Source organism: Nannospalax galili, unplaced genomic scaffold, assembly GCF_000622305.1.
Source record: "Nannospalax galili isolate Female #2095 unplaced genomic scaffold, S.galili_v1.0 scaffold113, whole genome shotgun sequence".
In the NCBI taxonomy this organism is placed as follows: Eukaryota; Metazoa; Chordata; class Mammalia; order Rodentia; family Spalacidae; genus Nannospalax; species Nannospalax galili.
Window position 1 is genome coordinate 4,491,297 of NW_008335444.1, and position 14,336 is coordinate 4,505,632.

The 14,336-nt window shown below is 50.8% G+C and overlaps 1 protein-coding gene across 1 annotated transcript in view; it reads right to left on the reverse strand.

The window, feature by feature from the left end:
• Positions 1-491: 491 nt before the first annotated feature.
• Positions 492-14,336, reverse strand: part of Tnnt2 (troponin T2, cardiac type) — a 22,454-nt gene continuing 8,609 nt past the window's right edge. Inside the window, exons 4-15 of the mRNA XM_029562196.1 lie at positions 9,638-9,727; positions 9,152-9,187; positions 8,256-8,289; positions 7,215-7,275; positions 4,648-4,764; positions 3,832-3,909; positions 3,173-3,283; positions 2,348-2,356; positions 1,906-2,015; positions 1,305-1,395; positions 995-1,035; positions 492-715 (exon numbers count right to left, since the gene is read on the reverse strand). Of these exons, the coding sequence (XP_029418056.1) occupies positions 670-715; positions 995-1,035; positions 1,305-1,395; positions 1,906-2,015; positions 2,348-2,356; positions 3,173-3,283; positions 3,832-3,909; positions 4,648-4,764; positions 7,215-7,275; positions 8,256-8,289; positions 9,152-9,187; positions 9,638-9,727 (824 nt within the window). The 3' untranslated portion in view covers positions 492-669. The remainder of the gene's footprint in view (positions 716-994; positions 1,036-1,304; positions 1,396-1,905; positions 2,016-2,347; positions 2,357-3,172; positions 3,284-3,831; positions 3,910-4,647; positions 4,765-7,214; positions 7,276-8,255; positions 8,290-9,151; positions 9,188-9,637; positions 9,728-14,336) is intronic.

Genomic DNA, 14,336 nt, shown 5'->3' on the forward strand with positions numbered 1-14,336 from the left:
CATGAGAAAAGGGAAACTGAGGCCCTCAGACTGGCCCAGGCCTCTTGGCAGCTCTGGTCTGAACAGCTGCCCAATGAAACCAGCTTTCCTTCCTCCCTCAAGGGCTCTCTGCCCCTCAGACAGTCAGTTCTTAGTGCCCTAGCTAGGAGAAAAAAGAAAACAGGAACCATCCAAAGAGGCTCCATTGTTCCCCCAGCAAGTGACTCACATGGGGAACGCTCCCTCCCTATGTGACAGTGCTCTTACCCAGTATGCTGCTCCTAGTGACTCACAGTGGCTAAAATTACAAGCCCTGCTCGCTGTTTGCACCTCCCTCCTGGACTCTGAGAACATGTGTACACTATTTGGGCATCTGCCTCTTCCCAGGTGGAGGTGGGTAGGAGCAGACCAGACTGGGGCAGAAGTTCTTCCAAGCTGGACAGATACTAGGTCCCTAATTCCCTGTGACGCTGCAGAGAAGTAACAGGAATGACATTTAATCTGTGCAGTGTGCTGGCCTTTTATTCCTGGTATAGTATGGGCATGGGGGACAGGCAGGAGTGCTGGCTTCTAGCTGGGCTGGATCCCACTTTCCAGACAGGAATTGGGTGCTTGGGAAGACCCAGAGCTGGGATGCACAGGGCAGAGACACAGGCAAGGAGCAGAGCTTTGGTGAGGGCAGTTCAGCCTCTATTTCCAGCGCCCAGTGACTTTGGCCTTCCCACGGGTCTTGGAGCTGCAGGGGAAGCAAGACTCCATCAGATGGGTGGCACAGGGTTGAGTGACAAGACTCCATGGGGCAGAGGACAGGCTAGGGAAGGCTAAGGGTTGAGACAAACAGCCAGGGACAAAATAGAACAGCAGCCTTGGGCCCTCCCCCCACTGGCAAGAAATGGCCAATGGTGAAAGAAGGAAGTTGTAACCTGAAGGAGAGAAGGAAGAGCCAGAACCCTCCCAGCAGTATGGGGAAGGAGGAGGCCAGGTGTGCCATGACAGGAGGGCCTCAGACACTTACACTTTCTGGTTGTCATTGATCCTGTTTCGCAGAACATTGATCTGCAAGAAAAGCAAGAAAGACAAAGAGTAAACTGGAGCTCGGCTCAGGTCCTAGAAGGCCTGGGAGCGGAGAAAGTGAGGCTCAGTATAGCAGCAGGGTATGGGGAGGAGGAGGAGGAGGAAGGCACCAGAACACTGTTGGAAGCCAAACAAAAGGTCAAATGCATGAACTAGATGGATTGATGGGGGAACAGGACAAAAGGCTGGCAGTGGTAAGGATTGGTCAAGCCAGGAGCATAGCGTGGAGAAGGGCATGGCAAGTGGCTCACTTCATATTTCTGCTGCTTGAACTTTTCTTGAAGATCGAACTTCTCAGCCTCCAGGTTGTAGATGCTCTGCCATAGCTCCTTGGCCTTCTCTCTGCAGGGGCCACAATGGGAAAGAGGTGAGAGACGATAAAGGCAGACCTTCAGCAGCCTTCACTTTGGTCCTGAACCCAGCCTCCAGGGGTCCCAGCCTGCCTTTCCACATTTAGGCCTGCAGAGGATGCCTCCAGCCCATGGCATGGACTTGGCTATTCTGAGGCCCACCCAATATGCCCAGTGCCCAGGAAGAGACACCAAGGCTGCCAGAACAGAATTCTGGGAATAGGAAAGAAGAGGTACTGGTACTGGAGGTCAATCAGCCTTCCTACCACCTGTGTGCAGATAAACAAGCAAGCCAGAGCTCAGACAGCTAAGAGGCCTGCTCAGTTCTCTTTGTCTAGCCCAGACAGCAGGTGACTTGACCTGCTGAGAACCAACTCCAGCCCTAGCAACACACCTTGGCAAATGTGTGAGAGAGTAGCTCCCTCTGGTGGTTCACAGTGAAAAGTGCCCTCCACATTACTGAAGCAGAGTGCCAGGGACTACCCCAACCAACTGGCCCCACCTCAATTGGTCTTCATTCAGATGGTCAATGGCCAGCACTTTCCTCCTCTCTGCCAGAATCTTCTTCTTCTTTTCTCGCTCAGTTTGCCTTTTCCCACTCTTCCGCTCTGTCTGAAGGGGATGGTGAGCAGGGAGACTTGGCTAGAGACAGCTCCTCCCTGTCCGGGACAGCCCCTGACCCTCCCAACACCTCCTAGGGACTAGGGCCAGGCCTGCAGAGGACTAAGTACTTCACCTCTTGCTCCTGTAACATAATGCCTTCTGAATTCCCTGGAGAAACTGAGGCATGGGCAAGGAGGATCACCTAGGGCCCTCCTCCAGTGCCTAACTCATCTTCTCCAGACTCCCTCCTCCTACCACTCCTCCCCCAGCAAGTTGTGGTTTCCTCTAAGGGAGCACCCTAAAACTAAAAGGAGGAAGAGGGTTTGAGGTTTTGTACCCACCTGGGCTTGCTAAACCAGGAAACCATGAGAGAAAGACCCAGAGAGAAAGATCAAGACGGCCACAGAGACATAGAGAGAAGGCAGGGCAGAAGACAGAAAGACAGGAAGGAGAAAATGATTCAGGTGCTCGGCAGAGGCTGCTTGCTGGGCCAAGCATGAGTCTGGGGCATAGGACAGTTTCATTTGATAGCATTTGGTTGATATGGTTATTGTGAGGATACAGACATGATGCCAGAGCTGGGAACTTTGGAAATCTAATATAGGTGTGTGTGTGTGTGTGTGTGTGTATTGATCCCTCCATGCATAAAGAAAACCAGGCCCCACCTTTGAAAGGGGGTTATCTAGTATAAGTGAAGAATTAAGTGCCCACAAACAAACCACCCCATATCTGTGTCACACACTTTCCGTGTTAACTCATTTGCTCTTCTCAAGCAGCAAGGCAGATATTATTAGGCCCATGTGAGGAAACTGAGGCTCAGAAGTTGTATCAGGCTATGCTGCTATGTGTGACAGAGCTAAGTCTCTAACCAGAGTACTGACTCCAAGTCTCCAGAATCCCCCTGCAGGCTGGAGAGCTGGCACAGCCATTAAAGGCTCAGATTCACAACCGAAAAAAAAAACCAAGATTCCTCCAGCTGCATCAGCTGCGTAGGCATATTGGTGCTCCAGCCTCAGCCCACTCTCTGCTCCTTTAGCTCAGGGACTGGGCATGAGGAAGAGTCAGACTTCACCCACAGTAGATGGGAATTCCTTCCTGGATCCAACCAAAGTCAGCCTTAAGGATACACCAGAACCTCCTGGTAACCCCTGCTGCCTCCTACCCACCTTCTGAATGTATCCTCCAAAATGCATCATGTTGGACAAAGCTTTCTTCTTTCGTGCCTCATCCTCGGCCTTCCTCCTGTTCTCCTCCTCCTCACGCCGGGCCCTTTCTTCCTGATTTCAGGGAGACAAAGAAAATAAAGGACAAGAGAAGGAAAGCTGACTCTGGGTTGAAGTTGGTGTTATGTTCAGGTAAGATCAGCTTTCGTCCTACCAAGTGAGGAGCTTTCTGAGGTACTCTCTGGCTCAAGAGAGGCACACAGGAGTTTACTGGATGGATGGATGTATGGATGGATGTATGGATGGATGGATGGATGGATGGATGGATTCACTAATGAAGACCTGATTCACATCTATAAGATCCCATCATTCCCTTGAGCTGTCAAAGCTTAAGAAGGTCTATTGCTCTGGCTGCACAGAAGGGTGATGGGCCCTCAGTCCCCAGGCAGCCTGCACTGGTGAAGGGATGAGGGCTAGATGGTCTTAGAAATCATGTGCATAAGGCCTCAGCCTCTGTCAGTCCATTGGTGTGATATCAATGCTGAGACAATTACTCAAACTTATGTGATAAATGTTGCCTCTTGAATGGATGTTAGTGAACAGAGGGGACTGGAGACTGCAGCAGGAGTCTGTGGCTCAGTGGCCAAGCTAGGGTTACTCACAGCCAGGCGGTTCTGCCGTTCCTTCTCCCGCTCATTGCGAATGCGCTGCTGCTCAGCCCGCTCTGCCCGCCGCTTTTCCTAGGGAGAGAGGCAGAAGCTCTTGTATGTGCCCGTAAGGGGTGTTATCCTCAGTACAGGGACCTGAATGTGCCTTATTTCATGTGCTCTGCCTTTTAGCCTGCTCCATGGATGCAGATGGAAGGGGCCCATCACAGGTGAGCCCCATGGAAGAGGGCCCTGTCTAGGTAAGGACAGCTACTCCAGAGCCCAGTGGAAACTGTCTCAACTCTGAGAGAAATGCCAAGTGGTTTCTTTTATCTACCACAAGGCCTACACCCCCACCCTAGCTGCAGCCGGGCCCTGGCAGCTTCTCTGAGCTCAAAGACCCCTGGCTGGAGTTCACATCTGAAGAAAGCAATTGCACAAAGAGAAAAACAAGGAATCCAATAATCTCTTCTCTCCGGGTGACATTCTGGGTGACACTTAGGACTCTGCAGGCTGCTCCATGTTCCTTGCATTAGTGGGACAGCTGTACCCCATGGGTAGGAGGCAGAGACAGGGTAGAACACAGGCATTTGATTAATCATTCTTTAGCTAGTGGCATCCAGTTAGGCCCTGCTGGAGCCCAGAACTGATCAGGATCAGCTCCTCTTATCAAGGAGCATCCAGGCTGGTAGACAGACAGCAGGGACCCAAGGAGAACCACTTAGTACTGGGGGACCCTGAAGGAGAGCAGCATCCAGGAAGTTAGGAGCTTGAAACAGGTTGCAGGGGAGGAGGATAGGGTGGGCTGCAGGTGAGGAGATTGACACCTACGATCCTGTCTTTGAGAGAAATGAGCTCCTCCTCCTCTTTCTTCCTGTTCTCAAAATGAGCCTCAATCAGCGTTTGCAGCTCGTTCAGGTCCTTCTCCATGCGCTTCCTGTGGATGTCCTGCAGGTGGACCCTAGGGGTTAGAGGCTGCCACACCCATGAATCAGGGGGGCTCAATGCAGAAGGTGCTGTCAGGCCTTGGGGCACGAATCTGGCCATATTCAAGGGCTGGCATCCAGCCTGGCCTGCACTAAGCACCATCCTGCCTGTGACCTGACCCAGCCCACAAGGTCAGGAGCTCTCTTACTCTCTCATTAGGATGCTTGTGACCACCCCAGCCTGACCTACTCTACCCACAGCCACCACTCACATCAAAGTCCACTCTCTCTCCATCGGGGATCTTGGGTGGCACCAAGTTGGGCATGAACAGCCTGTTGGAGAGAGAAGTAAGGAGTCAGGAGTTACCAATGCTGGCTATTGGGGACTTGAGGGACTGTGTGCCTGGATCCACCAGGGCAGGAACTTCTACCACAGCAATGATGTTAATACCAGTATCAATCTTATTACCCAGACTTTCATTGAGGTTGTTTCATTTTGTCCTCTCAATAGACCCCTGGAGGGGGGAACACTTGCCTTTGCTAGGAAAACTGAGGCTCAGAGAGACTGGCTCAAAACTACAGATCTGGGAAGCAGAAGGGCTGAGCTAAGATGGTACACCAGGGTAAGGTCTCTGGTCCTTGGTTTCCCCGCCTGCCCTCAGGTCTTGTGGAGCCAAAAGAAGATACTGCAGGATAAGCATAGCAGCCAGCAAAGGGGAAGGACGAATGAGTGGAACTGGGACTGGCACAGGCCACTGAAGGCCACAAGGGTGCTGAGATGCCGTCTGATGGCAGGATAAGCACTCCAAGAGGGAAGTTCTCCGTGTCCTCAACAGGCCTACCCTCACAGCCTCCAGATGTGATTCTGTGTATGGGACCAAACTGTGTTCTGCCCCTTTGCAGTTCCCTGAAGTGGTCATGGCGAAGTCGTGCCTAAGTCATTATGGTTTCGCCTCTTGGATCCCCAAAATTTGCCCCCCTTTTCTCCTAGGTTCTACCCTCACAAGGGAAGATGTTTCGGCCATCCTGTGGGATAGGGTAGTATGTCTGTCCCAGGCCAGGACTAGTCCACCCCATCACTGTAGATGAGCATTAACTCTATCCATGCCAGTGTGCATTATTGGTAATAAAATGCAGTGTGTTTAAGCTGAGATCTTTGTGTAGTATACTGTATACAACCCTATGTAGTATTCTGTGCCTACTGCACCTCCTTGTGCTCACCACACCACTTGCTCTCCTGTCTGTCCCTTGTCACCCTCACTCACTGGCCTCTGCTCCCAGGGCTTTAACACAGGTTGGCACATCTCACTCACCTAGGCTTAGGTTTAGATTCCTCTACTGGGCCATCTGGAGGAAAAAGAAGCATACAGGTACAGGATTAGGAAACCTGGCTCTATTCTCAACTGCACCCTGATGAGCTAGGCACCCATGAGCCTCTGTTTCCACCTCTGTATAGGCAGTCCCTCTCACCCCTGGTGAATTTGGAATTCCAGAAACATCATTAAGCAGGAAGGTAGCCCCAAGGGGAGGTCACAGAGAATGGCAGTCTGCAGGCCTAACGCACTCAGCCTGGAGCCTCAGCACCTTCTCTCGTTTATCAATTGTAAGTTGGGCAGGCTGCTTCTCACAGTGAAGCAGGGTCCTGTGGGAAGGTTCCCAGAGGTGCTGATCTAGAACTCCCAAGTCTGCCTTCATGGTTTATGCCCTGGGCTTCCTGGTGGCCACAGGGCCAGGGAACTGGTAGGTATGATTCCAAGTCCTAACTAGCTGTCCCTCCCTGTGCAGGTGTGGCTGTAGCCAGCTGGAAGCCTAATAGAGGTTGCTGCCTGATAAGGACCACAGCAATGACCTATCATGTGAACCATCTATGTCTTATAAGTCTATCCTATAAACACCATACCCCACTGGCATTTTGCCTGGGCATCAGGAACCTCAGGTGTGATGTGACTTCTGAGTCTACTGCCCTGTACAGACCAGGGGCTGGGGAGTAGCTCCCTCTTGTACTGGGCACCGAGGCCACTTCTCTAGGGTAAAGAGAGCAAATGTTTAGACAAGAGTTTCCCGATCCCTACAGGTACCATCAAGTTCTTCCCTCTCCTCCCTCAAACCCTTTCCTGCCTTCTGGAAGGTTCCCCAGTTTCTCCCAGAGCTTCCATGAAGGACTCCCTTGTCACCCCAAAGTTCTCCCTTGATGCCCAGCAGCCCTTACCTTCAGCCTCTTTGGCTTCTTCATCTGGACCATCCTCTAAACAAAACACACACAATGAATAAAGCTCCTGTTCTGAGCCCAAATTCCCCCAAGAGCATTCCTAATTGGCCTTAGCCCAGGCTAGCCTGCTGGTGTGTGGAGTTAGTCAGCTGCCCTGGACCCAACATTGCCTGGCATGAAAGTAGGACTGGATTGATTACTCTCTCATTAGGATGCTTGTGACCACCCCAGCCTGACCTACTCTACCCACAGCCACCACTCACATCAAAGTCCACTCTCTCTCCATCGGGGATCTTGGGTGGCACCAAGTTGGGCATGAACAGCCTGTTGGAGAGAGAAGTAAGGAGTCAGGAGTTACCAATGCTGGCTATTGGGGACTTGAGGGACTGTGTGCCTGGATCCACCAGGGCAGGAACTTCTACCACAGCAATGATGTTAATACCAGTATCAATCTTATTACCCAGACTTTCATTGAGGTTGTTTCATTTTGTCCTCTCAATAGACCCCTGGAGGGGGGAACACTTGCCTTTGCTAGGAAAACTGAGGCTCAGAGAGACTGGCTCAAAACTACAGATCTGGGAAGCAGAAGGGCTGAGCTAAGATGGTACACCAGGGTAAGGTCTCTGGTCCTTGGTTTCCCCGCCTGCCCTCAGGTCTTGTGGAGCCAAAAGAAGATACTGCAGGATAAGCATAGCAGCCAGCAAAGGGGAAGGACGAATGAGTGGAACTGGGACTGGCACAGGCCACTGAAGGCCACAAGGGTGCTGAGATGCCGTCTGATGGCAGGATAAGCACTCCAAGAGGGAAGTTCTCCGTGTCCTCAACAGGCCTACCCTCACAGCCTCCAGATGTGATTCTGTGTATGGGACCAAACTGTGTTCTGCCCCTTTGCAGTTCCCTGAAGTGGTCATGGCGAAGTCGTGCCTAAGTCATTATGGTTTCGCCTCTTGGATCCCCAAAATTTGCCCCCCTTTTCTCCTAGGTTCTACCCTCACAAGGGAAGATGTTTCGGCCATCCTGTGGGATAGGGTAGTATGTCTGTCCCAGGCCAGGACTAGTCCACCCCATCACTGTAGATGAGCATTAACTCTATCCATGCCAGTGTGCATTATTGGTAATAAAATGCAGTGTGTTTAAGCTGAGATCTTTGTGTAGTATACTGTATACAACCCTATGTAGTATTCTGTGCCTACTGCACCTCCTTGTGCTCACCACACCACTTGCTCTCCTGTCTGTCCCTTGTCACCCTCACTCACTGGCCTCTGCTCCCAGGGCTTTAACACAGGTTGGCACATCTCACTCACCTAGGCTTAGGTTTAGATTCCTCTACTGGGCCATCTGGAGGAAAAAGAAGCATACAGGTACAGGATTAGGAAACCTGGCTCTATTCTCAACTGCACCCTGATGAGCTAGGCACCCATGAGCCTCTGTTTCCACCTCTGTATAGGCAGTCCCTCTCACCCCTGGTGAATTTGGAATTCCAGAAACATCATTAAGCAGGAAGGTAGCCCCAAGGGGAGGTCACAGAGAATGGCAGTCTGCAGGCCTAACGCACTCAGCCTGGAGCCTCAGCACCTTCTCTCGTTTATCAATTGTAAGTTGGGCAGGCTGCTTCTCACAGTGAAGCAGGGTCCTGTGGGAAGGTTCCCAGAGGTGCTGATCTAGAACTCCCAAGTCTGCCTTCATGGTTTATGCCCTGGGCTTCCTGGTGGCCACAGGGCCAGGGAACTGGTAGGTATGATTCCAAGTCCTAACTAGCTGTCCCTCCCTGTGCAGGTGTGGCTGTAGCCAGCTGGAAGCCTAATAGAGGTTGCTGCCTGATAAGGACCACAGCAATGACCTATCATGTGAACCATCTATGTCTTATAAGTCTATCCTATAAACACCATACCCCACTGGCATTTTGCCTGGGCATCAGGAACCTCAGGTGTGATGTGACTTCTGAGTCTACTGCCCTGTACAGACCAGGGGCTGGGGAGTAGCTCCCTCTTGTACTGGGCACCGAGGCCACTTCTCTAGGGTAAAGAGAGCAACTGTTTAGACAAGAGTTTCCCGATCCCTACAGGTACCATCAAGTTCTTCCCTCTCCTCCCTCAAACCCTTTCCTGCCTTCTGGAAGGTTCCCCAGTTTCTCCCAGAGCTTCCATGAAGGACTCCCTTGTCACCCCAAAGTTCTCCCTTGATGCCCAGCAGCCCTTACCTTCAGCCTCTTTGGCTTCTTCATCTGGACCATCCTCTAAACAAAACACACACAATGAATAAAGCTCCTGTTCTGAGCCCAAATTCCCCCAAGAGCATTCCTAATTGGCCTTAGCCCAGGCTAGCCTGCTGGTGTGTGGAGTTAGTCAGCTGCCCTGGACCCAACATTGCCTGGCATGAAAGTAGGACTGGATTGATATGCATCAAACAGAAAATGGGCTGCTGCCTCTCAGCCCAGACAGGAGGTGCAAGCACACAAGTTGGAAGGCATGTTGTAAATGGGCTTCTTAAAAGCACCACTCAAGCCGGGCGTGGTAGCACACGCCTGTAGTCCCAGCCCTTGGGAGGCAGAGGCAGGAGGATCTCTGTGAGTTCAAGGCCAGCCTGGTCTACATAGTGAGTTGCAGGACAGCTCAGGCTACGGGGAGACCCTGTCTCAAAAAAAAATCACCACCCAAGGCCCTTACACTCTTACCCTGGGCCATACCTTCTGCTTTGGTCTCCTCAGTCTCTGCCTCAGCCTCAGCCTCTGCTTCAGCCTCACCATCCTCTTCCTCCTCCACTGCCTCTTCATGCTCTGGAGAAGTAAACGAGACACTGTGAACTACTTTTCCTACGAGCAAACAGAACCCAGAACAGAGGAGACTGGGAGGGGTGGGACAGGGCCAGTGGTACCAGGATCACATAAATTTGGGAGCCACTGATGTAATTGACAGAAGGGAGGTTGCTTGGTTCCTGGTTTAAACCAGAAGTCAGCAAACTAGAGGTCAAAGTCACATGCATCCTGAGACTACTTCTGTCAGCAAAGGTTGGCGGGCACACAACCTCACCCACCCATCTACACTGCCTTCCATGCCACACCTTCACAGCTGAGTCAGTGTAGCAGAGACTGCAAGGTATGCCGGCCTGAAGTATCCACTGTCTATTCCTTTTCAGGAAAAGTGAAACACCACAGGAGGGCCATCAGGCTTGTGAATGTCCCAAATTGGTCTTCCTGGGAACTGGGAATTAGAGCTGGGTCTTTACCAGAGGCTACTGGGCAAGCTAGTAATCTGAGGTAGGAACATATGATGTTGTGGTGGGTGCTATAGGGAGCACAGTAATGGGGGCAGCAAGACTCACCATGGGGTCAGGTTGGGGTAGAGGCCTGTCCAGCCTCCTTCTGCCCAGCTTAGTACTTCCTTCCCCCACAACATCTCTCATGATATAACTGCACCACCTTCCCTAACTTTTCACCCCAGAAGCTCCACTCAGTGCCTGGCACATGATGGGTCTTGATTAAAGCAAGGTGCTAGGAAAGTTCTGTTGTGAATCTAATGGCTCTTCAAGTCTATAGACCCCTCCTTCCATCTCTAAAATAAACCAAAGCTATGAGGCTGTGCGGGTGGATGAGAAGCCCAACTTTTAGGGAGTTGCACTACCCAGAAGGTTGCCAGAAATTTCTATTTTCATCCATTTGCTTGGCAGGATGTGGACCCCGCCTCTAACAACACTCAGAGGGGACAGACAGATTAAGGAGACAGGATGCCATTCAGACCATGACTCTGCCTGGCAGAAGTGCTTGTAACACTCAGTGATGGATAGACTGACAAATGGTGGCCCTTTGGCAGAGGGAGAAGAAAACACCTCAGGAGAGAAGGGAGAATCATCAAGGGAGAAACGGCACCTCCACTCCCTCTGACCATCTTCTCTGACCTTTCCAAGGACTGAGTCCTCTCTGAGGCTTAGAGATACCACTTCTTTCAATCCTGCAGGAAGTTTACCAGATGACTTGAGAGTAGAGGGGAATGGCCAGTTGTAGGGTCCACTTTCAGGCCACTATGTTACCCTCTCTCACCTGCCCTAGACTTCCTTTCTCTGTGCCACATACCCCTCACTCAGTGGTCATGTAGCAGTCCAATGAGTGGATCACACTCACTCACCGCCTCCCTAAGCCATCCGTGCATCTCATAATGTCATTGTAGGAAAGCTGGTCCTAAAATTAAGCCCCATTTTGTCGCCTTTGCCCTCATGCTATCCTTGGAAGCAAGTTCAGCATTGTCCCACCACTCAGCATCACGTATCTGCAGACTGGTATCATGCCCTCTTTGCTCTGGTCACTTCCAGTCCCCCAGCTGTTCTTCAGTGACTTTGTCCCCAAGGCCCTACACCCTTGATCACTGTGCCTTAGGCCAGCCAGCTCACAGGGAAGGTCCCCTCATGGAACACTGGCATGTGCAGTGGAACAGTTGGGAATACTCATTCCTTCCACAAGTGTCCCTCTGTGGCCACATTTGAAGAAGGTGGACAACTGGACAGCCTAGATCCTTCCCACCACCCACCCCAGGGAAAGATCAGGAACTAGGAGAAGGAACAGGTGAGGGGTCTGAGGTCCTGGACTCTCTGAGGATGGGGAGGTAATGACTGGTCCACCTAATACTCCCTACCCCAAGCCCAGAGCAAGGGGTGAGCAGGCAAGCAGGGAATGGGAAGCAGGACAGGGAAAGCTGTACTACCGTCTTCGTCCTCTCTCCAGTCTTCGTCTTCCAGGTTCAAGGAGTGGCAGCAGCACAGGGGAGAAGCGGAACAGGTTAGTGTGCAGCAGAAAGCCTGGTGGTAGTGCAGGCTGCAGTGGGCTCAGCATTAGGCCTGAGCTCCAATTCCCAAGCCAACACTCAAGACATGTGGTAGACTCTTCGGTGATGTCATTGAGCCTCGGGTGCCAGTAAAATGGAAATCATGACAGTCACTTCCAAACCATTGTTGAAAACTGAATGGTCTAGCATTCCCGACACCAAGCAGTACCTGGCATATGAAAGCATTCAGAAAGCTCTAACTAGCCTTGGCCTGCTTCTATACTACAGGCCTTGGCTTCCCTCTCACTAAGACAGGACCCCAAAAGCAGAAAGGGGGGACAATTTGCTCCCCTCCAACTTCTCCCACATTCCTGCCCTGAGTGAGCCTGGGAGATATCCCACAAACACCTGCAGATTCCCAGAGTCACACCAAGAGCTGTACCAAGGAAGCCAGCCTGGCCTGTTGGAAGGAGCTGCCTGTGTAAGGTCTGGCCTCATAACTTAAGGAGATGGAATATGTTTCCCCATTGTTCTAGTTGCACATCTCTGCCCAAGAACAGCTTACAGCACTGGGAAGAGCCTCTCTTCTGGAAGAAGAGACCCTTAGGGCTATCTGTCCTGTATGCTCCAGGCCCTCATCTAGACCCTGCCATTCTGTGGTGGTTGATGGGCAGATCCTTAGCTGAGAGAGAAAGGGCACTTCGGGCCATTCAGGGGAAGCAAGGCAAATGTAGATCCTACAAGGAGTTTGGTGGAGAACTCCCTTAGCTCTCAGCTAGATCCTACTATTTGTAGCAGCCAGGATGAGGTCTGATTCCCAAACTCTACCACCAGAACTTGTTGTGATTAAGCAAAGATCCTCCTAGGCAAAGGAAGCCCCAACAGATCAAATCTATCACTATAGAAGAAGTTGGAGCCAGCTGGGTTTTGTATTAAAAGATGTTTTTAAAGCTGGGCATGGTGACTCATGCCTGTAATCCCAGTACTGAGCCTGAGGAAGGAGGATTGTCACAAGTTTGAAGTCAACCTGAACTCAAAAAAGAGCAAAACTCATGAGTTAGAAACTTAAATCAGTGGTAGATTTCAGTCCCTGGGACCAGGAGTGGGGGCTGTTTCTGGTGGCACCTGAAAACCAGAAATGTTACCTGTGGGTCCCTTCCTGTTTACAGCTCCTATTTGGTTAGATGATCCAAAACAGGCTTAAAGGACCAAGAGGCTCCCCACTTTCCCTAGAAGGCCTGGGAGCCAAATGAGAGGCCACTCCCTGGGCCTTCAGAGACCCTTCTCATGTCCACTGCCTTGTGCCTTTGCTGAACCACTGCACACCAGGCTAGTGTCTGCCTGTGGTACAGAAACCAGAAGCCACAGGGCCATTTGGGGCCCTTTGTGAGCTAGATGGGAACTAGAAGAAGGTCTCAGTCACTTTCTTTGTCAAACTCCCAGGAGGGAGGAAGGACCAGGGTATTCTTCCAGAGAGAGGAAACCCCAATCCGAGGAGGATGATAGATAAGCCATCATATCCAAGAGGCAGGGACAGCAAGATGGACTTTTGCCATGTAGCAATAAAGCTTCATGCCTATGCTAGATAGCTTTAGTGTCAACTTGACACACCTGGGTTGAGGGAGCCTCAATTGGGAAATTGCCTTCATTGAACTGGCCTGTGGCCATGTCTGTGGGCATCTTCTTGATTGTTGTGTGATGTGAGAGGGTCCAGCCCACTGTGGGTGGTGCCACCCCTGGGCAGGTGGGTCTGTGTGTCATAAGAAAGCAGGCTGAGCAGGGGGCAAGGGAGCAAGCCAGTAAGCAGCATCCCTCCATGGCCTGTGCTCCAGCTCCTGCCTCCAGGTTCCTGCCCTGAGTTCCTACCCATGGTTCCCTGATGAACTGTGACCTGGAAGACATAAGATAAAATAAACCCTTTCCTCCCCAAGTTGGTATTGGTCAGAGTATTTTGTCACAGCAATGGAGAGACAAACTAGGACAATGCCTATAGAAAATGTCCCAGGTAACTGAGTGCTTTCACATTCATAATGACATTGAAACATTATTAAATGGAATGTTCTTTGGTCTGATTGTGGCATTGTAGTTATGTTTACTTGTTTGTTTGATTAATAGTGCTTATCTTTTAGAAATGCATGCTGAAATATTAAAGTATCTGAATATTAAGGTATCTGAAGATATTGGGAGTGTTTGCTTCAGAACAGCTGGGGGCAGCTGGAGTAGAGATGGAAAAAGACTAATCATATATTTATGACCGTGGAGGCTGAGTGATGCATATTGGGGGGGGGCATCATTATTAATTTCTTGTCTTTATATACATTTCAAAATTTTCATGATAAAGAAATAGACAAGGGCCTAGAGAGATGGCTCAGCAGTTAAGAGCACTTGTTGCTCTTGCAGAGGATCTGGGTTCAGTTTCCAACACCCACATGGTGGCTAACAATTGTCATAACTCCAGTTCCAGGGAAGATCAGATGCCCTCTTCTGGCCTTCCTGAGCATTGCATGCATGGCTGCACTTACCTACATGAAGGCAAAACACTCATATACATTAAATAAATAAATAAATAAATAAATAAATAAATAAATAAATAAATAAAGCAAAAGGCTGGGAATGTTTGCTCACACCTTT